The sequence below is a fragment of the Brassica rapa genome, chromosome A01 (genome assembly GCF_000309985.2).
Source record: "Brassica rapa cultivar Chiifu-401-42 chromosome A01, CAAS_Brap_v3.01, whole genome shotgun sequence".
NCBI lineage: Eukaryota > Viridiplantae > Streptophyta > Magnoliopsida > Brassicales > Brassicaceae > Brassica > Brassica rapa.
The window spans coordinates 3805299-3825585 of record NC_024795.2 but is presented as its reverse complement, the minus strand read 5'-3'; the positions used below and the strand labels follow the sequence as shown (position 1 = coordinate 3825585).

Here is a 20287-nt window from a genome sequence, read left to right as displayed (position 1 = left end):
CAAACATTTTTTTTTATTTACTTGTCCATGTTCTTATATAATTATTTTACAAGAAAATACATAAAGCACACATGTCTTTTTTTTTTCTTGAACCACAGAAGCATACATGTCTACAATATTAATAATCACACGTATGAAGAAATATCGTGTAGAATAATAAGTCTATGTAGTTCATGTCTACTACTCTCTAATCAATTAGAACAAAGCTTTTTACCACATCCGTACGCATATTAGTTTAATCACATACAAAAGATTTCACCAAACACATATAATCACATACAAAAGGTTTGTTCATCATATCTCCATCATGTTGAATGAGAACTTGGAAAGAAGCTTGGGAATCTGCGATATGATTGGCCCATAAGTCTGAAACCAAAAAAAAAAACATCATGTCGATAACGCATATAACACGGTTGAATATAAGTTTACTGCGCTTTAAAGTTCACTATGACTGTAAGAAACGCATACCTTTTCGTTCTCATGGAGTTGGCACAAGGGAACAGCGAGGAGCTTGAAGTTTTTAGGCACGACAAACTGTTGATGTAACGCTAGTCTCCCAAGAAAAAGCTTTAAGCATTCCTGAACAAGAAAAGATGAGGATAGAGCAGTGTTAATTAAAACAAGAATCTTTTACTAACATGGAAACTAAACTAACCTTAGGGTGTTTCACATTGGGTGGCAAGAAGGGATACATTAATGTCTCAAAGTTTGGTCTCCACCACTTCCCTATGCATTCTCCTACCTTCAAGAATATTTAACCAATTTTGAATAGAGAGACCAACCATTATTGAGCCAGGAACAAGTGAAAGACTTAGAATCCGCACTTCTTACCTCCAAACCCGGAAGAAGAACGTTCTCGTTAACTGAAAGCTTTGATGCGAGCTTGCGTTTCAGACCATCAACATCTAAGAAAAAAAAAACTGATTTCAGCATAGAGATTTGAGCACAGATAAAGAGGTTAGAGAAGAGTAAAAGTAAAACCTGATTCACCAGGTCTCAAACGACCACCAGGAAGCTTGAAGATGGAGTTTCTATACTGAAGAAGTAAAACATGAGGATGCTTGAACAGCTCAACCTGATAATATATCCCCAAACCATTTTTACATGTTATAAAACAATTCTTCTTCTGTAATCTTTTCTTAAAAATCCCTAATTTTGCTAATCAATCACAACAAGAATTTACCAGAAGAACAGCTTCAACGCAAGTCCTCAATCCATGAGCAGCGTAACTACAAAGAGAAAAAAGTTACAAACTTTAGCTACAAGTTCAAACACAAACAAAAACCCATATGATCAAAATCACTCGAAATTACTCTGATTTCAATCTGACGACACGATCAGCGATCATCTCGTCCTTGACGCGAACAGCGTCTCGCGAACCGAAGTAGTAGCTGCTAAGCGGATATAAATCTACCATCGAGTCCTCGTTTCTTCTCGTCGCGTTCTCTTCGCTGCTCTCTATATCTAAAATTGGTGCTTCTTCACCCATAGTTTCCCCCAGGAAAGTCCAACGAAGCGATCACCAGGACAGAAGAGTGAAGAAAGTAAAAGAAGAAGAGATGTCGTAGTATGATCGGTGAGACGTGGCGGCTCCAGAGAGCTCTTCTCCGCTAAACGGTGCTAATAGCTGACGCCGGCGAGAATGTGAGAGGGAAAGAAAAAGTTAAGTGGAGATCTATTTTGGGCCTCTTATGATGTTAATGGGCCTTTAGAAACAGGCTTTTATCAAACAGTTACAAAAACGCCGCGATGTTATATTGTCCAACTTAAAAACGGGAGGGTGTCAGGGTGTGAGGAGAATCAGAAGGTTTTGCTTCTTCTGGCTCTCACTTGGAAAGACGGTTAAAAAAAAAAAAACCTAAAAAGATGAAACTCGCAGGTCTGAAATCGATCGAGAACGCCCACGAAGATTCCGTTTGGGCGGCGACTTGGGTTCCGGCGACGGAAGAACGACCGGCGTTGCTTCTTACCGGATCTCTAGACGAGACGGTGAAGCTATGGAGAGCGGACGAGCTGGATTTAGTGAGGACTAACACAGGACACTCCTTGGGAGTAGCAGCTGTGGCGGCGCATCCTTCCGGAATCATCGCAGCTTCTTCTTCCCTCGATAGCTTCGTCCGTGTCTTCGATGTCGACACTAATGCCACCATCGCTGTTCTCGAAGCTCCTCCTTCTGAGGTTTGGGGTATGCAATTTGAACCTAAGGTAATAGATTTGAATAATGCTTAGAAAATTGTTGAGTATCTGTAGCTCAAATCAGACAGGAACTTGATTGTGTTTGGCTTGTTGTCTGAAATTACTTTAGATCAACTTCTGATTTGCTCAAATCAGACAGTAACAATGCTCTACTGCTATGTCCTAACTTATTCATTTTAACATGTTACAAGGGTACAATCCTTGCTGTTGCAGGTGGAAGTAGTGCATCGGTCAAGCTTTGGGACACTGCGAGCTGGAGACTAATCTCAACTCTCTCAATCCCACGTCCAGAAGCGCCAAAGCCTTCTGACAAAACCAGCAGCAAGAAGTTCGTTCTCTCCGTGGCTTGGTCTCCCAACGGGAAACGTCTAGCTTGCGGTTCGATGGATGGCACGATCTGCGTCTTTGATGTTGATCGCTCGAAGCTTCTTCACCAGCTTGAAGGACACAACATGCCTGTAAGGTCCCTTGTGTTCTCCCCTGTAGACCCGAGAGTCCTCTTCTCGGGATCAGATGATGGGCATGTGAACGTGCACGACGCAGAAGGGAAAACGCTTGTGGGGTCCATGTCGGGGCACACGAGCTGGGTGCTGAGCGTTGATGCTAGCCCTGACGGTGGAGCTATAGCAACGGGGTCGAGTGATAGGACTGTGAGGCTGTGGGATCTTAAGATGAGAGCGGCTATTCAGACAATGAGCAACCATAATGACCAGGTTTGGTCTGTCGCGTTTAGACCACCTGGTGGAACCGGTGTCCGTGCGGGTCGTCTCGCTAGTGTCTCTGACGACAAGAGTGTATCGCTCTATGATTACTCATGAAAAAAGTCCTGTTGTTTCTTTTACTTTTATGCATTAACAATGTAATCTGCAAGAGTTTTTTTTTTCCGTTGTTCAAACTTTGCTTGAGAGCTTATTATAAAACTGAGAAACAGATGAAAGAGCAGTTTAAGAGCACACAAACAAACGTCTAAGAGTTTTCAAAAAAGGAAAGAAGATGGTCTGTGTTACTTATGACCTAAGTGTCTGACTTCCTAAGTAACTCTTGAGAACATCCATAACAGCTCCAAAATCAGCCTTCACTTCAACAGGAGGGTTAGAGAATCTGCACGCCATGTCAGGGATAGCTTTGGAGTGATAATCAATCTTGGACTGCGTAAACTTCAACCCATGAGCAGTACTCACAACAACAGTCCTATCAGTCGGCGCAATCACTCCTCTGTTCCTCAGCTTAAACAAAGCAGTCAACGCCACACCCGTATGCGGACATATAAACATCCCAGTAGAATCCGCCTGCGCCATCGCATCCATCAGCTCCTCCTCCGTCGCCTCCTCCACAATCCCATCACACTTCTTGAGCGCATACACAGCTCTATCGATGGACACAGGGTCGCCAATCTGAATGGCCGAGGCGAAAGTGGTGCTCGCAGTCATGGGCTTGAAGTCCTTCCAACCAGACTTGTAATGCAAGTAAAGAGGATTCGCATTAGCCGCCTGAGCACAAACCATCCTCGGGATACGATCAACGAGTCCAAGCTCTTGACACATCTTGAAACCTTTGTAGAAAGCATAAATATTACCGAGATTGCCACCGGGAACAATCACCCAATCAGGAACTTGCCAATCAAACTGCTGAAGAATCTCAATAGCCGCAGTCTTCTGCCCTTCTAACCTCAAACTATTCAACGAGTTCGCCAAGTAGATCGGTAACTCAGCGGTTATCTCTCTAATAAGCTTCATACAGCCGTCGAAATCGGTGTCGATGCTCAGAACAAACGCGCCGTTGGCTATCGGCTGAACAAGCTGAGCCATCGAGATCTTGTTCGCAGGCAAGAAGACGATGGAAGGTATCCCCGCGGACGCGCAGTAAGCTGATAGAGCTGCTGACGTGTCACCGGTTGAAGCGCAACCGACTCCTACAACGGGACGTTTCATTTTCCTTAACCGGTTAACTTGGCTAACCAAAACGGTCATACCGAGATCTTTAAAACTTCCGGTATGGCTAATCCCGCAGTGTTTGACCCAGAGATCGTTCATCCCTAGAAACTTTTTACCGAACCTCTCGGCCCAGAAGAGGTTGGAGTTTCCTTCGAAGGCCGAAACGATGTCGTCGTCGTCGATCTCGGGTAGGACCCACTCTTTCTTCGACCACACGCCCGATCCGTACGGCCACGTGCTTTTGCCGACGCGCGAATCGAAGAGGTCGCGCCAGTACGCGCCGTCGAATCGTTTTAGAGCTTCCATGTCGTGCTCGACGTCGAGGAGGCCGCCGGAGCGGCTGCGGTAGACGATCTCGTCGAGGGAGTAGTGCTCGCTGGATCCGGGGGGCGCGTTGAAGGGGACGTATCTGGCGGAGAAGGGATTGGCGGCGGTGGAGCGTTGGAGACGGGCGTCGTCGCGGATGGTGTTCTCGGTACGGCGAGGCTTGACGACGGTTTCGATCGGAGTGGTGGTGTTTCCATCTGCGGAGGAGGTGCATGAGACGAGGACGGGGCGGTGGCGGAGGAGAGGGGAGGAAGGGTGGCGGCGGAAGAGGTCATGATTAGGGCTGACAGAGGCGTTGAAGGAGAGACAAGAGGAAGCCATTTTAGAGATAGAGAGACAAGTTGAGATGCGGCGGAGGATTCTTTAGGGACACACACGGGAGAGAGAGAGGAAGTAAGTGACGACTAAATTTCAGATAAATAACTCTGATTATTTTAAACCGGAGATATTTTAGAACCGGACGTAATCAAAGGTTTAAGCATTTAAGTAACATATGGGCGTAACGATCTTTGGGCCCATGAAACCCTTCAAATATCCAGATTCTTTTCAATATTTGTCCCCTCTTTGTTTGTTTTATCAGGTAAGGTAGATCCTTTTGACTAGGCAAGAAAAAAATTACATTTATTCAAGTATCCAGATTTTTTTTTTTCTTTCTCATATTTGCAAGGAATGGAGATGATCTACATTTGAATTTACATTTGAAATCAAGATGTGAAAGAAGAGTACTCAAGCATATCATATAACTTGGTTAGAAATGCAATTTTTTAGAGACAAATAAATCTCTGAACCAGGTATATATATGTAATATGTATCGGACGGACGAACTGTCACAGACTCGCAATTATTTAACAAGAGTAAGGAGGAAAGCAGGAAGGGATACATATGTATATCAAACATGGAATCACTTAACTCCTCTAAAACTATTACACTAGAACGAAAACAAGTCAGGCCATTGCTTAAACATCATTCTCTATACATTAGACTAAACGGGGGGTATGTTTGAGAAGGAGAAACCTTGGTATCCTTTGTAAGCGTAATAAGCGATCCGAGTATAGTAAAACCCTGGGATGAACAGCAGACACCCCAGGACCATGAAGAAAATCCCTGGTAACAACAAAAGAAAGAATGAATCAATCAATCACTACCTGAGCTCATGCCCCAAATCACATATAGGAATGATATCATGTTAACTATGTATGATGCAACTACTTTTGCTTTCATATGAGTTGCATAGGCCACATAAGAGCACGATTACTAATTCAAAAGTGAAATCTCATCTCTTGTAAGCACTTGTCAATTTGGGACTAGAATCATACACAATCTTTAAGCAATGGCCCTGACACTAAACAATCACAAAATCTCAAAATCAAATCAAGTCGAATGCATATGGAAGGAATAAAGTGAAATCTTTCTAACAATGATATAACTAACCAGATCACCTGCAATCTTTCTATCAGCTTAATCACCTAAACTGTGATATAGATTCAAAGCAATCTTCAGAACTAATAATAAATCTAGACATATTGGTAATGAATACACAAGAAGCTCTATTAGATTCTCATCAATCTCCATTTTCTACACATAAACTATACAGAATCTAGCTCCGGGAGAAGAATTAGCAACAAAGATATCGAAATCGCACCGTGGCCTCGATCACCCCCAACTAGATTGTACGCCATGAAGAAGCCTGAGACGATTCCTAAGGCTCCGAACACGAGTAGCGCCACCGCGAGTGCGATCTCCTTAACCGGCGGCCGGCTATTCACGGTGTACGCAGTCCCAATCATCATGTCCTCGTCCGATATCGAGAACGCATGATCCACGTACGCCATTTAACACAGCTCCGGATCCAGATCAGTGGTAAACGATCCAAGAAGAAAATCAAATCTCGAGAAATCAAATCGAGCAGTTTGCTTGAGAAAGTTATGAGAGAGAGACTCTTCTCCTTGGTCACGGATCGTAGTTTGGTGCAATTTCATTTATCGTGACTTCTACTCAAACGTACGACTTTCATGCCGGATCTATTATCTAGATGCAAACTACGCGTCGTTTGGTTTGTTTCCCCCACCACGTAAAACGGCGCAACGTGCTAGTTTATTTTGAAGATTTGTAAACCAGTAGTGGTCCTAGTGGACAAGATGCTTAATATATCTCTCACACCAAAGCAAACCAGATAGATAAATGCTCTCTAATATTCTATTTGTTCTTTTGATGATGACATAACGTATTTACAAAAATTCAAGGGAAGAAACAAAACCAAACCGGTCAGAGAGATTTGTGGGGAGGATAGAGTTTCCAGAGAGCAACGGTTGCATCCTCGGATGCAGACGCCATTAGCTCACATTCTGAAGAGTAGGACACGGCGTTGCACTACAAACAAACACACAAACATTGTCAGAAAGTGTATCGTCTCCCGTTAGTAAAAGAAGATAGTGGTATTAGTATAGAGTAGAAAGTTAAGAGAAAGATTCACAAACCGTTGCTCCGTGGTACTTTAGTATCGCTAGAGGACTTCCTTTGCGGTAATTGTACACCCTTACTCTGTTTTCCAATTACATGTAACAAACATGTGTATTGGTACAACTAGATAACAGATCGATGAGAAGTGTTTTCTGAAGAAGTGGATGCTAACCTGTGATCCCAACCAGCTGTGGCTGCAATCTTCCCATCAGGTCGGATTGAGGTACCCGAGATGCCTGGCCTTTCCAAAATAATCTCTTTCCTCAGTGTTAAAGAACCCTAAGAAAACATATAACACAAAAGAAATTTAGCATCAGATTATAACTTATACAGAGATAACACAAGGTGCTTCGTTTCCTTACAGTTGAATGGTTGATATTATACATCAGAATTTTGTCATCTGCCCCTCCTGAGATACCTCCATCGCATGACGATGCAACACAGAGACTTAGAACTGCATAAAGAAGAACAAATCAATAATGCGGAAAGTTCAAGACATTATAAGAAAAATCTGGATACAAAAGATGAGAACTGAGACCTGGCTCTGAATGAAACCTCACACTTGTTAGAGGAATTTTCGGATTGCGTATGTCCCAAAGCAGTGTTGACCCATCCTCATAACTGCACAGGTTCAGCATTAACCACCCATGATAACAACAAAGTTTACAAATGTAGATTTTTTTTTTTTCTTGATTAATGGAAAAAAAGATTGGGAAAGCAAACATACCCAGCTAAGACATGTAAGAAACCCTGTGATTCAGGAGGGGAAAATAATTGAACAGCCATACACATTCCTGCAGATGACCCAATTTAACACCTTGATGAAAGTATTTAAGCAAATTGCAAAGGTGAAATGATGAAGGCATTCTAGTTTCCACAATTTTAGTGATGGGGGAAAACATCAATGTACTTACGGAAAACAGTACAAGCTTACCTCTTTCTTTAGTAGAAGCACTGGCGGATTCATCAGGGCTACCTTGAGGAAGCTGTATGATCTTGCTTCTGGTATTCAGATCCCATATCTCTACCTTCACATATAAACCAAATTGAAACCAGGAAACTTAAAACCAAATAAGCGAGTGGGGTTTTGGTCAAAAACAAAGAATCATATGGGTTTCTAGTCACCTCAGTAGGTTCCTCCCCTGCTACTGCTACGTAAGTGGCACTTTCAGCATGATCTCCATCTGTTACTATCAAATTATTAGGAACACTTTGGTATGTCACAACCAGAAGATAAAAACAATTTCTTTTTGCTATATCAGACAATTGGAAAGAAGAAACCTCGAGAACAACTTTACAATCATAAATTTTAACATTGAAAAATTGCACAAGATCAGTTCAGTCGAAAACAATGACCAGACCAGACCACAAGACAAGTAAAACATACCCTGAAGCAAATCAGAATCCCCCACAGATCCCTCACTATCATCTGTACATTGAACATTACGCTTGTCTCCAGCATCCTGCTCATCGTGATTGTTGGACTGTCCTTCAGCTTCTTTGAGAGAAGTCTTAGGCTTCTTGACAAGAGAGAACTTGCAAAAATGATAGGCGCTTGTATTGAGTACTAGTAATGGATCCCTGCCAAGAATGTCAACCAAAGATTAAGAACAAAGCTATCACAAGAATCAGGTAGCAACAAAAGCAAAGAAACAGTTGAAAAGGGGACCTTGATAGACCACCATCTTCAATATCCCAACACTTGACAGTTCCATCTCTTCCCTGACTATAACCATAACAGTAAGTAGCTCAGCCTTCCCTGGTTATGAAGCACAACTTGAGGAATTGCTTTACATTTACCTGATAATCTTGTTTTCTCCTAACCAAGGACTAGCTGCTACAGCTAAAACCCCATTTGCTCTACTATGAGCCCTACAAAATCCCAAAGAAGCAATGAGTGCTACTTCTATATGGTGGGGGAGAAGAAAAAAGCTAAGTACTTTACAATCAAAATCACAAACCAAGCAGAAGAAACTGTACGGTGCTGAATGGTATCCCAAATCCTCAACTCTCCATCAGCTGAGCTGGAGAATTAAAAATCCTCACTTTACATTAACCCATCAAAATATAAAGCAGTACAGGACTCGGGATTTCTAACAAGTGATAGAAAACCAACTTACCCAGTGAAAAGCAGAGACTTTGATGGATGGAACGAAACGTCCATAACAGAGTGACGGTGTCCTCTAAGCACAGCCACCGGATCAGGCGGCGGTCTCTTGCTCATCTCCGTTTAGCTTCAAAACCCTTAAACCCAGTTACGCCTTTTCCAAAACTTTGCCGCGAGAATAGCTTGCCGAAGATCCAAAGGAGTCCTGCGGTGAAGTTTGAAGAAGACGATGATTGATAGTTTAGTGCTTATTGTCCTGCCGGTTCTACTTTCCAGAGAGAAACTACGCGTCGTTTATTAAACTTAAAACAGCAAAACGTGCGACTTTATTTTCACGGGTTTTCTATCCGAACAAAGCAAACTCTTCACTCACTTTCTTCTTCTTCACGAGATAGAAAGAGCTTTAGAGCCATTGTGAGAGGACCCAAATGGCTCCGAGAACCGATTCACAAACCTCCGCCACCATGTCAGACACCTCCGGCGAATCATCAATCGATCCGATCTTCCACATTCTCCGTCTCATCCCATTCTCATTCCTCCGTCCGCCGCGTCTCCGTCTCAAGCTCCCTTCCTTCACTCTCCCATCTCCGATGACAGTCTTCGCGCTGATTCTCCTCACCTACTTCCTCGTCATATCAGGATTCGTCTACGACGTGATTGTGGAGCCTCCAGGTATCGGGTCGACCCAGGATCCAGTCACCGGGACGATACGGCCCGTCGTGTTCATGTCGGGTCGGGTCAACGGGCAGTACATCATCGAAGGTCTTTCGTCGGGGTTCATGTTCGTGATGGGTGGGATCGGGATCATAATGTTGGATCTGGCGTTGGATAAGAATCGAGCTAAGAGTGTGAAAGCATCGTATGCTACGGCGGGAGTGACTTCTATTGTGATTGGTTATGTTATGAGTATGCTTTTTATCCGTATTAAGATCCCTGGTTATCTCCATTAGAGTTGTTTTAGATCACTTGGATCTGTAATGGGCTCTCTAGTTTACGAATTACAGTCGATCGTTGAGAAAAGAAAGTGACTTTTGTGTTTCTTAAAGCTTTGTTTGGTAATGGTTGTTTCAGCTTTGAATGTTAGAATCTGCGTTTGATTTGTCGTTTAAACTTGCGATAGAAACGATCTGCAACAGTTATGTTAACAACATAGTAGAGATTTTGAAGTTGGGTTTTGTTGAACTCTTTGTCTTTGTTTAACCTCATTTGCTACGCATGATTCTTTAGTCGATTGTCAGAGACTATGTGATTCCTCAGTAGTTTTGGAATTTTGGTAACCTCACAAATCTTTCATCTCGATTCATTGTAAAAAAATATCAATGTTGTGCGAGTGTTCAAAGGAGTTTCGAGTCTCCAGCTTATGAAATAGGGAAATATGCTCGTGGAGAAAGCAGTGAACCATTTCCACTGTCTGCTACATGAGAATCGCAAACTTTGAATCTGTGGATAACAACCAAAGCAAATCTACACTTGTTGTGAATATATATGTACGTGAATATTATGTATATCTACTTCTCGTCTCACCAACAAACCAAGGTCCATATATTGAAAGCCTTTTACAAAGATGGAACGACCACCTGTTCATATTTAAGCTACTTTGCAACGTTAACAAAAATAGCTATATTTTGTATTTGTTTGATGTATTTAACAAAAAGAGGAAGAAGCATTTTGCGAAAGTACGTGGGCAGAAAAGGCAAAATAGTAGTATAAAAGTATTCACAGGTTGGATACTACTAAATCCACTTCTGGTATTTTGACTTGCTTCTCTTTTCAAACTAGTTTTTATTAACCTGCAAAATTCATAAGAAAAATTCAAAGTTATTAGTAACGATTGTAGTTTTCAGATGCATACATGGTTTGGCTATAACGACAAGGCTACTTTTTTGTTAACCTGATGAGTTCCTTCTCCACCGGTTTATTATGAAGTATTGGCTGACCGGAGTTTCTGGAACTGGTATGCATTTTCCGATCACCGCCAATGGCCAACTGGTTAATATAAACACAGACAAAACAGAGTTTATCTTGTGAGTTTACGAAATACGCATCTACTAACACTTCTGTTCACGCCTAATCAGGCCTATCTTCATGATGAATGAGTCTAGGGGTGGCCAAAGAACCAACAGAAATGTTTAAACTCAAACCGAACAAAATATTATTTATATACCCGTTTGTAAACCTGGGTCAGAATCAAATTGTAAACATGATTATCCACACCCCTACAACAGATAACGTTAACAAACAAACCTGATGGAACCGATTCCGATCGAGACGAGCCACATCTCCCAGTCAAGCTTAATCGTTGAAGCAAATGTTCCAAGGAACTCGACGATGACTACCTATTAAAACAGTTAACAGCAAGCAATAAACCGTTAGTGTCTCCGTCTCTCAGATGCATATAAAAAGTGATTGAAATTACGTTGCAGGAACATGAGAGAGATAGTCAGTACCTGGAGCACAACGGTGACACAGATAATGCCCACAAAGAGGTGATTACGGAGAACTCCTTGGAAAATGTTTATTTCATCTGGCTTCCGTGCGTTGAACTCGTTGAAGATCTGAAAAAGAATATAATAAGTTTGTTTTCTGATGTGCCCAAGCTTTTTCTTAATAAAGTGGAGTCAGTGTCTATCTTTTACCTGGCAGATGACAAAGGCATTGAAGATGACTGTATTCTTCACTCTCTCGGGATTGGGGTTACTCTTCAGATGAAGGATACTTATTCCACGGAAATTGAGGACTAACAAGACTGTCACTTGGTACATCGCCTATAATATGCAAAAACAATTTGAGCAGTAGAGAAGGCTAAGATAATGACATATTAGACAAGTGAGGGTAAGAATAAAAAGATAACTTACTTGTACAAGCAAGTTTCTCCACATGATATTTGTGATGAGAGGTTCTCTGAAATTGAAAGATAAATACAATGGTTATGTGAAAATGGGAGAGAAATTGAGATCACTCGACTTAAAACGTCCAAGTCTTGTAAAGTCATACTTTCTGCCAACAGGATCTCGATCCATCAAGTGATCGGTTGGTGGTTCAGTGGCTAAAGCAAGAGCCCCAAGAGTATCCATTATAAGATTGACCCAGAGGAGCTACAAAGATATGGGGAGAAAAGTCTTCATTAATATGGAAATTTTCGCTTTTAAGGTAATGCTTTTGTGCAGATGAGAAAGAGGTATGACAAATTAACTGTATCGAACCTGTACTGCAGTTAGTGGCACATCACCCGAGGATATGGCAGCCACGACATTGATGACAAGAGCTGCGACATTAACCGTGAGCTGAAACTGGATGAACTTCTGAATATTGGCATACACAGATCGACCCCAACGGACAACCTAGAGGAATCAAAAATGAATATCCAACTCAAGACAATTATAAAGATCATAAATACACCCAAAGAATAACATTTCTTATAAAAAGTTACAAGTTCCAGCCAAAAGTATCATGCAACAGAAGGGTTTGAATCCCTTGGTTCCTAAGGATACCAACCTTCACAACGGATTCAAAGTTATCATCCAAGATAATAATGTCTGACTTCTCCTTTGCAACTTCAGTGCCTTGGATACCCATGGAGAGACCTATATCTGCCTGAAATTCAGGGGACAAAACAGGAATTTTGAATCTCAATATCAATGGTGTTCGTTAAGAGTTTTACACATATGAGGTCTTTGTAGATATATTGAAACCTCATGAAGTGCAGGAGCATCATTGGTTCCATCACCAGTCACAGCCACGACGTGTCCCCTTCTCTTCAGCGATTGCACAAGAAGAAGTTTGTCATTAGGTGACGATCTACCCATTACCTTCAAGGTTTTAGCAACAATGTCAGGTACCATCAAATAACTGCCTTCAGTCACAACCTACAGCATAAGGCTCTTACAGATATCTCTTCAGAGATCCTATCTCTTTCTTCTTCTGAATAGGATCGGAATACTTTTCCTTCAATCAGATTAGGCTCACTAGCATCTGAGTCTGAAGCTAATATACCGCACTCCAGTGCAATTGCTTTGGCAGTTTGAATGTTATCACCAGTGACCATTCGAACCTGAGGCGAAAAGTGTAATTTAGAAGACTATACACGCCCATGAATAAACAGAGCAGTCTAGAGAATAGACAAAATATGAAGAGAAACTCTCAGGGAAAGAAACAAATGAGATGTGTACGAACCTTGACTCCAGCTTGTTGGCATAGTAGAACTGAATTTTTGACACCTGGGCGACATGGATCCTACAATGTATTACATATTAAAAGAACATCCAATAAGAAATGCTTACTGGTTTACAGAATCACATCAAGGCGCATCACAAGACTCTTCAAAAAGGTAACGAGGACATTAATAAGTAAGGCTTACCTTAATACCAACAATAGCCAACAGTACAAGATCATCATCAGGTAAGACCCATCTTGAAAGTTGCTCTTTATCAGTTGGAATCTTGTCTGCTTCAAGTGTTCTGAAGGCAATTGCAACACAACGGAGACTCCTTGCAGCCATATCATTGATATCATTTTTTAACTCGCCCATCTGAAACATAACAAACATATCTATCAAAACTCTCACTACCAAATCTGGCATTGATTTGGGGCTACAAAAGAAAATATACTAAAAATGAGTTGGGTTTGCAGTAAGAAAACGGTCCTAAATCAAGACAATGATAAGGTAAGCCTTTAGTACAAACTATAGCACGACAAAGAGAAACACAGTTGCCAACCTTCTCTCCACTCATACCTACAAGACTCTCATTCTCATCCATATAGTGTGTGCAGGAACCCAATACAATTTCCGCAGCGCCTTTCCAGTGAACATGGACACTCGAATCCGGCTGAAACTGAATTAAGACTTTATTAGAATACTGGATGGCAAGGGGAAAACAACCACAAACGATAGATCAAAAACAAAGAAAAGGATGTTGAGAAGATAGAAAGAGATTACTGATTTCACTGCTACGCCTCCACGTTTCTGCTCTGAGTTGAATGGAAAAAAATGTATTGCAGAAGACTCAGACCTAAGGGCATCGAAATTCATGCCTAACTGCAGAGCTCAAAAATGGATTAGTTCTCCTCACAGCTGTATAAACTAGTACCAGAAAAAAAAAATATAGCTGGAAAATAAACCTTTATCGCCCAATTGAGAATTGCTCTTTCTGTCGGCGATCCAGAAACCTGAATCTCACCACTCTGTAATTAGCAAGCGCAGATATATTATTACATTAAATAAACTGAAGTAGAAACCAATGGGATATCAGTAAAGTTCCAAAGTAATTTTATCCCACCTCAGATAGGAACACACTGCCAGTTGTATTATGAGCAATCCCCTCAACAAGTTTGCATGTAAAAGCAGGAGGCAGTTTTGAGCTGCTGTCCGGAGGATCCATCTTTTGAAACCCAGCATAACACTCAACAACGGTCATCTGAGAAAAAAAAAAATATTAGGGGACTCGCCTGTTGGGGACACAATTCAAATTAGCAAAAGCTTGCAGCTAGGAATGCTGAGTACTAAAACTGTAACTTGAAAGGCTAAGCCTTTATATTGCTATTTGTTAGTGTGTTAGCAAATATAAAAAAGGAGGAAGAGCACTAAGACTCACCTCGTTTAAGGTCAAAGTTCCCGTCTTATCACTGCAAATTGTTGTTGCAGATCCCATAGTCTCACAGGCGGAAAGCCTGCGCACCTGAAAATTAACTTCGTATAGGTTGCGAACATCATTTACTATATGAATCTTGTAAATCATGCAAACAAAGTGAGTCCCAAATAGTAAAAGATACGTACCAAAGCTTTATCTGCCATCATTTTTCTCATGGAATATGCAAGACTGCCAGTACGAAGTAGAAAAGATCAGTGACGAAAAACAAACTCGTTCTAGTGAATTTTACCACAGATCCATCCATTTCTATTACGTTTGACCATGTAATAACTACATCCTTTCCAACTCAAGAGGTCAACGGAACTGCTATGATTAAAATGTTTATATAGAAGATAGCAGACTAACGTCAAGGTAACAGCTAAAGGAAGCCCTTCAGGCACTGCCACTACAACGATTGTGACCTACAATATTTGACAGGTTGAGCTGAATGGTCAGATATGAAGAAGAAGCTGACGATGGTATTAGCCATGTTGATTTCTTCTAAGAAATACTTACTGCAACAGTGATGATTTTAACAAGATCATCTAGCACGTGATCAAATTTTGTCTTCCCTCCAACAAACTGTGGGGCTCCATTTGCATCCTTTGTGTGACCAGTAAAGTAGCTGCGGAGAACAAAGATTCGTTCACTGACCACTGAAAATTTACTCCACGTGGTACTCAGTTGTCAGAAAGAAATTTAAACGCACCGGACGACAAGGACAAATAATACAACGCCAGCAACTGTAAGCCCCACAATTCCGATAAATGTTGCAACACCATTCAAGCGTACCTGAAGAAATCAAAATTACGAATGAATATTGAGCAACAAATGCCAAAAAGAAATATGAACAGATAAAAGGTTTACACTCACCTGCAATGGTGTTTCTCCACCATTGTCTTCTGAGACGCTAGCCATTAGTAAGCCCCATTCAGTGTTGACCCCTACCCCGGTAACCTGAGTTTCAAAATAAAAATTAGACTCCAATAAGTAATCCAGATGTTTTGAGCGCCTCCAGCTTAAATTTTCCTCTAATAAAGAAAAAGATGATTTTGCTGCAGATATTCTCCAACCAAGGATACTCTAATTGTTCACACATCTCTCCATTTTTTCTCCAGAAATCTTACAGTTACTGTGTCACAGAAAGTAAAAGCTAGTGTTCGTCAAGTCTTACCAGCATTGTCCCATGGCCATCTGCAACTTTACAGCCGGACATTAGGAATGGATTCTTAGTGGAGTTTTTGTGAACCTGCGTGAAACAGCTTGCTCAGACACATGAAATGCAAAGACGGCATCATTGCAAATGCAAAGGCAGAGCGTAAAGCATACAATTTTGCTTTCCCCGGTCATGCTGGACTCATCAACCGCAAGGGAATGGCCAGCGACTAAAACTCCATCAGCAGGTACCTAAGGGAAATATTTGCATTAAAGATAAATTCTACATATACTATTTGAAAAAGGGCTACTGCATTGAAAAAATGGGGCAACTTGCCTGATCACCAATATTGAGAGGTATGATATCGCCTACCACAATGTCATAAATTGAAATCTCAACTCTTCTCCCACCGCGGGTAACCTAAGCATGTGGACGATGTATTTTCAAAAATTAAACCAACAAAAATGATATCATCTATTAGCTGCATGATCATCCAAACTCTCACCTCTATATGTATATTTCTTTTCTCTTCATTTAAGTTCTGGAATTGAAGAGACTGGCGATAATCACTGGTAGCTGCCAAGGGAAAAGGTACACAAATTAGTATAATACATACAGCATTCACATATATGAGTGAATTTGAGTTCAGCAAGGAATATTTATACCTGTCACCACAATGACCAGAAGAACGGCAAAAGCAATGCTGATACCATCGTACCATCCTTTCTCGATACCCTAATCCCTATGTAGGTAGTAAAGAGGTACCAAACGCTCAGAGGAACAAGAAAACTATGGATAGTGGAGATAAAACATTAGACGTGAGTAATTGTTCGTTCGAATAAAGAGGTACACTAATCCTGGAAAGTCTTGTTTCGTAATAATTAGTCAACTGGTCAGCTATGTTAGTTAGAAAAGGACCTGTACAAGGTTTGCGCTGAGCAATACAAAATGTACCAATTCCTAAACTGAATACCTCGGTCTTTATTCCCAATGCTAAAGAAGCAGCTGCTGCTACAATCAGTATGATCAAAGTAAGATCTTGAGAAGCTTCCCATACAAACCTCTATTGGGCATTATGAAACAAAAAAAAGGAAGGAATCAAGATACTAATTAATTGGAATAGCTTCACAGATTGAAGCGAAAAACCAAAGATTTAAACTATTTAATACCCAGAAACTCCTCCCTTTCTTCTGCGGGTATGTGTTTGATCCAAAGGCAGATTTCCTTTTCGATATGTCATCATCATCTCCATGTATACCCTTATCCAAGTTTGTTTTCAACAGGCAAGATAACCCTTTGACCTAATGGAATAAAACAGAGGATAAACATACATGAATAAGCTTTACGGCTGAGAACTAAGTGCCGCAGCGAAAAGTAATAAATCAGCTAAAGCAAAGACATACCCCACCAAGTTCTTGCAGAGATCCTATATTTTGATCCCTTGATATCGATACAATTTGCTCCTGTCCAATACCAAAATCGCCACCGCCAGGAGTTGGAGGCGAACTTGTAATTCCTAAAAAGAAATAAACCTCAGTTAACTACAGCACACCATCAATTAGATTTACAATGATGTCCAAGAAAACATCAAGGTCGGCAAATCTACAGTTTTTTTTGCTATATATAAAAGAGAATCAACTCAACCCATTGCAGCTAAGATCAATCACAATTTGAAAAACATGAATCAGCAAAGCAAAGATCATTCAGACTTTCCCTCGACAGAACTTGTGACTGCACAACGAACCATAGTGTCAGTCATGCATATGAAATGAAAGGTATCAAAATGGCAATCACTTAATACCCTAAGACACTGCAAGAGATCACATACATGGTTCACAAAATGGGTTGATCAAAAGAAAAGTAAGGAAAAGAATAAGAAGCTGAAAGAAGTTACCATTCACTCGGCTTGCAGCTGCTTTAAAAAGGTGTGCAGCCTAAGGAAGCAAACAGCATTGATCAGACACCGCCTAAACACTTATAAGTAAATTTACAAGCAAAGCTTATGTACTCTTATTGCTTGGGCATGCGCTCTCATCTTCCTCAGCATCTGTTTCTTGTCTTCTTCCCTTTTCAAGTCCAGAGTATATCGGAATCTACGAGACGCATTAAGAACAAGTGCCGCTTGCTACAAAACCAAAATTATTTTCCAGAATGTTAAGAAAAAAAAAAAAGACAAAGAAATACAAACCTGGACTATCAGGATGAGGTAAGTAACAACAAATCATCCCCTTTCAAGAAACTAAAACCTGAGAAACCCAATAGAGCACTGTGCAGTGTACCAAAACCAATTCTAAATCAACAAGACATCAAATTCACCCAAGTCACAAATCCACATAACAGATCAATGAGTCTATGTGAAATGGAACTAGAGCCACTTACTCTCCAACGGCGTAAGCGCTCCACAGGAGCATTCTTAGTAGTGGTAATGTCAAAGGGACTATCTTCATATTCATAGTCAGTGAAGGTGCTAGTTCCAGCCTCCACGTCCTTGTCTTCCCCTCGTGGAGAGTTCTTGAATGGTCCACTCATGGCTGTCGCAGGAGAGATAGCACCACACTCAGACACAGTGTTGATTAACCAATACGCTCTTCCTTAAGCTGGAAAACACACACTCAAATTAGAAACAGTTCTCTAGCCTTATGCATTATCGTCTTTAACATAACAATTAAAAACCTCAATCCTAGTTCAAGAATCTCGCTACCAAATCAATCCAAAGGCGTTTTGAAGATTACATATTAACAAACCTCTTCCTGAACAACTCTCGCTATTCACTGTTCCAAAGCAACAACCACTATCTACTCACCAGCACCAAAACCTAACAAACTTCCGAGAGACGGAGAACAGTACGTTTCTCCGATTACGGCGGGAGAATCACAGAAACGAACAGTCGCCGGATATGTTTTCCGGTGAATCAAAATTCAAATCGAGAAGCAGAATCCGATGGCGCAGTCGAACAAAGCGTGTAAGATAACATCGTGAATCGTGCCAAACCAGGAGAGGAATCGAATACACAGAGAGTAAAGGAAATACAAGAAAGAAACATAAAATCTCTGAGATTTCAAGAAGGTACCAGGGTTATCGTCGGACGGAAAGTTCAGAGGCGTTTGTTTCTCAGCTCTTTCCCTTTGCTCTTATGATTCTATGCTGAACTGATTTTCCGTCACTTTCTCGAGAAAAAAAAAACGAACGAGAGAGAGAGCGAGAGAGAGAGAGAGAGAGAGAGAGAGAGAGAGAGAGAGCGCGCTTTAGGAAGCTTCCTCCGACTAGCTTTGACTCGTCAGTCGTCACTCGGGTCCGGGTCCTCCTGAATCTATTTAAAACTTTCTATAGTAAGTTTTTTTTTATTTTGTCACGGAACTTTCTATAGTAAGTTATATTACTTTATTTCACCGATTTTTTTTAACGCTAATTTCTTACGATTTTACAATTATGATATAGAAAATATTACATAGACGATTCGACAACCGACAATACTACCTGTTTTATGAAGACTTACGTCTAACTGCATCTCCTGAGCCGTCCTATGAAGATCCATCCACACCTGGCTAGATTTATTTGCACTATGTTGAAGATCTCTTGTAAGTCTTTCCTCTGTAGTCTGCATAATTGTTTAATAAACCGATCTCTCCGGGACTTGAAACCTGAATTTTCTGTAATCTGCAATAAATTGCATAGTCTGGGATTCGAACCCCAGAACTGGGTGTAGAAGCCTTTAAACCTTAACCAATAGGCTACGGTGCTTCCACTATTTCACCAATTTATGAGATTCATTTTTTTTTCTAAAGATAGTTAACTATACATTTTTTTTTGAAAAAGCATAATTAACTATACATTATACAACAAACCTATATAAACCATAACATAATACGATGGATTCTTATGAATGGATACGTTGTCTAAAGTTCGTTACGTATATGCATTCAATGCATCGGTGCCACATTTTTCAGCTTTTTATATCGTTAATTATTGAGTATACATTGTAGAGTAACGTTTCGATCAAAACAAAACATGATGCCTCTCAAATCAGCATCCTCGCCGATTCGTTGATAATATAGGCATGCCGCACGCCACTAACCTTTGAACAATAGTACTCCCTCCGTTTTGTTAAGTTGGATGTTTTAGAGAAAAAAAAATATTTCGCAAAAATAGATTTTTTTTATATTTTCTATAAAAATGTGATATTTAAGAAAATTAATTGATTTTATTAAATTACTATTGGTTAGAATTATTAAAAATTGAAAATTACAGAAAACGATACATTTATTATAGTGATTTAATGCGTTTTCTTAATATGTGTGAAAATACTAAAAAATATATTTTTGTGAAACAGAAAGAGTATTCAGTACTAAGAAGAATATGTTATCTATTATAAATCTCATATATATTAATTGAGAAACAATACAACTTTTTTTTGTAGTCACGTGTCATCATAAAGATGATTCTTAGACTCACTAGAGAAATATGATGGTTCATCTATTAT

The 20287-nt window shown here is 40.5% G+C and overlaps 7 protein-coding genes across 9 annotated transcripts; 2 read left to right on the top strand and 5 right to left on the bottom strand.

The window, feature by feature from the left end:
- Window positions 1-62: 62 nt before the first annotated feature.
- On the bottom strand, window positions 63-1657 carry LOC103853276 (pre-mRNA cleavage factor Im 25 kDa subunit 1). The gene is made up of 7 exons (XM_009130200.3): window positions 1314-1657; window positions 1184-1229; window positions 982-1075; window positions 832-905; window positions 656-742; window positions 469-579; window positions 63-366 (listed from the first exon to the last, which is right to left on the bottom strand). Exons 1-7 carry the CDS (start codon window positions 1487-1489, stop codon window positions 295-297), a joined length of 660 nt encoding a protein of 219 aa, XP_009128448.1. The 5' UTR covers window positions 1490-1657; the 3' UTR covers window positions 63-294.
- Window positions 1658-1786: 129 nt separating this feature from the next.
- Window positions 1787-3133, top strand: LOC103853257 (WD repeat-containing protein VIP3). Its single transcript, XM_009130179.3, has 2 exons — window positions 1787-2205; window positions 2388-3133. Exons 1-2 carry the CDS (start codon window positions 1867-1869, stop codon window positions 3012-3014), a joined length of 966 nt encoding a protein of 321 aa, XP_009128427.1. The 5' UTR covers window positions 1787-1866; the 3' UTR covers window positions 3015-3133.
- On the bottom strand, window positions 3086-4906 carry LOC103853266 (threonine synthase 1, chloroplastic). The gene has a single exon (XM_009130188.3). The coding sequence runs from the start codon at window positions 4776-4778 to the stop codon at window positions 3204-3206; it is 1575 nt and encodes a 524-aa protein (XP_009128436.1). The 5' UTR covers window positions 4779-4906; the 3' UTR covers window positions 3086-3203.
- A 300-nt stretch (window positions 4907-5206) lies between these two features.
- On the bottom strand, window positions 5207-6573 carry LOC103853246 (transmembrane protein 230). Its single transcript, XM_009130171.3, has 2 exons — window positions 6100-6573; window positions 5207-5561 (listed from the first exon to the last, which is right to left on the bottom strand). Exons 1-2 carry the CDS (start codon window positions 6287-6289, stop codon window positions 5440-5442), a joined length of 312 nt encoding a protein of 103 aa, XP_009128419.1. The 5' UTR covers window positions 6290-6573; the 3' UTR covers window positions 5207-5439.
- A 17-nt stretch (window positions 6574-6590) lies between these two features.
- On the bottom strand, window positions 6591-9383 carry LOC103853229 (protein DECREASED SIZE EXCLUSION LIMIT 1). 2 transcript variants are annotated; one of them, XM_009130155.3, is made up of 13 exons: window positions 9038-9383; window positions 8879-8941; window positions 8718-8789; window positions 8587-8643; window positions 8305-8498; window positions 8043-8107; window positions 7852-7945; window positions 7645-7711; window positions 7456-7538; window positions 7280-7371; window positions 7090-7196; window positions 6935-6998; window positions 6591-6827 (listed from the first exon to the last, which is right to left on the bottom strand). In XM_009130155.3, exons 1-13 carry the CDS (start codon window positions 9139-9141, stop codon window positions 6723-6725), a joined length of 1167 nt encoding a protein of 388 aa, XP_009128403.1. In that variant the 5' UTR covers window positions 9142-9383; the 3' UTR covers window positions 6591-6722. The 2 variants fall into 2 exon arrangements, with proteins under 2 accessions (XP_009128403.1, XP_009128409.1); XM_009130161.3 differs by having other exon boundaries at window positions 8043-8101; window positions 9038-9373.
- Window positions 9384-9386: 3 nt separating this feature from the next.
- Window positions 9387-10206, top strand: LOC103853218 (oligosaccharyltransferase complex subunit ostc). Its single transcript, XM_009130147.3, has one exon. The coding sequence runs from the start codon at window positions 9453-9455 to the stop codon at window positions 9972-9974; it is 522 nt and encodes a 173-aa protein (XP_009128395.1). The 5' UTR covers window positions 9387-9452; the 3' UTR covers window positions 9975-10206.
- A 288-nt stretch (window positions 10207-10494) lies between these two features.
- LOC103853180 (calcium-transporting ATPase 10, plasma membrane-type) lies at window positions 10495-19103 on the bottom strand. Of its 2 annotated transcripts, none has more exons than XM_009130098.3 (35): window positions 18878-19103; window positions 18187-18404; window positions 17816-17932; window positions 17702-17741; window positions 17211-17323; window positions 16977-17108; window positions 16781-16870; window positions 16473-16542; window positions 16313-16383; window positions 16144-16227; window positions 15981-16058; window positions 15826-15900; window positions 15525-15608; window positions 15361-15443; window positions 15168-15276; window positions 15018-15073; window positions 14798-14840; window positions 14616-14699; window positions 14301-14438; window positions 14143-14205; window positions 13961-14059; window positions 13740-13856; window positions 13382-13552; window positions 13198-13257; window positions 12911-13075; window positions 12717-12833; window positions 12520-12618; window positions 12228-12365; window positions 12019-12119; window positions 11880-11925; window positions 11661-11789; window positions 11472-11579; window positions 11269-11360; window positions 10916-11010; window positions 10495-10814 (listed from the first exon to the last, which is right to left on the bottom strand). In XM_009130098.3, the coding sequence occupies exons 2-35, from the start codon at window positions 18334-18336 to the stop codon at window positions 10810-10812; spliced, it is 3222 nt and encodes a 1073-aa protein (XP_009128346.1). In that variant the 5' UTR covers window positions 18337-18404; window positions 18878-19103; the 3' UTR covers window positions 10495-10809. The 2 variants fall into 2 exon arrangements, with proteins under 2 accessions (XP_009128346.1, XP_033128641.1); XM_033272750.1 differs by having other exon boundaries at window positions 13740-13850.
- Window positions 19104-20287: the final 1184 nt, after the last annotated feature.

What these genes read in the sequence shown, in the direction of transcription:
- LOC103853276 (XM_009130200.3), bottom strand. Translation starts at nt 1,489, where the DNA reads ATGGGTGAAGAAGCACCAATTTTAGATATAGAGAGCAGCGAAGAGAAC. An exon ending in TTTGAGACCTGGTGAATCAG is followed by an intron (nt 906 to 981) that starts GTTTTACTTTTA and finishes TTTTTTTCTTAG; the next exon opens with ATGTTGATGGTCTGAAACGC. An exon ending in AACTCCATGAGAACGAAAAG is followed by an intron (nt 367 to 468) that starts GTATGCGTTTCT and finishes TTTTGGTTTCAG; the next exon opens with ACTTATGGGCCAATCATATC.
- LOC103853257 (XM_009130179.3), top strand. Translation starts at nt 1,867, where the DNA reads ATGAAACTCGCAGGTCTGAAATCGATCGAGAACGCCCACGAAGATTCC. An exon ending in GTATGCAATTTGAACCTAAG is followed by an intron (nt 2,206 to 2,387) that starts GTAATAGATTTG and finishes ACATGTTACAAG; the next exon opens with GGTACAATCCTTGCTGTTGC.
- LOC103853266 (XM_009130188.3), bottom strand. Translation starts at nt 4,778, where the DNA reads ATGGCTTCCTCTTGTCTCTCCTTCAACGCCTCTGTCAGCCCTAATCAT.
- LOC103853246 (XM_009130171.3), bottom strand. Translation starts at nt 6,289, where the DNA reads ATGGCGTACGTGGATCATGCGTTCTCGATATCGGACGAGGACATGATG. An exon ending in TGGGGGTGATCGAGGCCACG is followed by an intron (nt 5,562 to 6,099) that starts GTGCGATTTCGA and finishes TGTTGTTACCAG; the next exon opens with GGATTTTCTTCATGGTCCTG.
- LOC103853229 (XM_009130155.3), bottom strand. Translation starts at nt 9,141, where the DNA reads ATGAGCAAGAGACCGCCGCCTGATCCGGTGGCTGTGCTTAGAGGACAC. An exon ending in AAGTCTCTGCTTTTCACTGG is followed by an intron (nt 8,942 to 9,037) that starts GTAAGTTGGTTT and finishes TTAATTCTCCAG; the next exon opens with CTCAGCTGATGGAGAGTTGA. An exon ending in GGAGAAAACAAGATTATCAG is followed by an intron (nt 8,644 to 8,717) that starts GTAAATGTAAAG and finishes TTATGGTTATAG; the next exon opens with TCAGGGAAGAGATGGAACTG.
- LOC103853218 (XM_009130147.3), top strand. Translation starts at nt 9,453, where the DNA reads ATGGCTCCGAGAACCGATTCACAAACCTCCGCCACCATGTCAGACACC.
- LOC103853180 (XM_009130098.3), bottom strand. Translation starts at nt 18,336, where the DNA reads ATGAGTGGACCATTCAAGAACTCTCCACGAGGGGAAGACAAGGACGTG. An exon ending in CCTTTAGCTGTTACCTTGAC is followed by an intron (nt 14,841 to 15,017) that starts GTTAGTCTGCTA and finishes TCGTACTGGCAG; the next exon opens with TCTTGCATATTCCATGAGAA. An exon ending in TGCCACTAACTGCAGTACAG is followed by an intron (nt 12,120 to 12,227) that starts GTTCGATACAGT and finishes ATATCTTTGTAG; the next exon opens with CTCCTCTGGGTCAATCTTAT.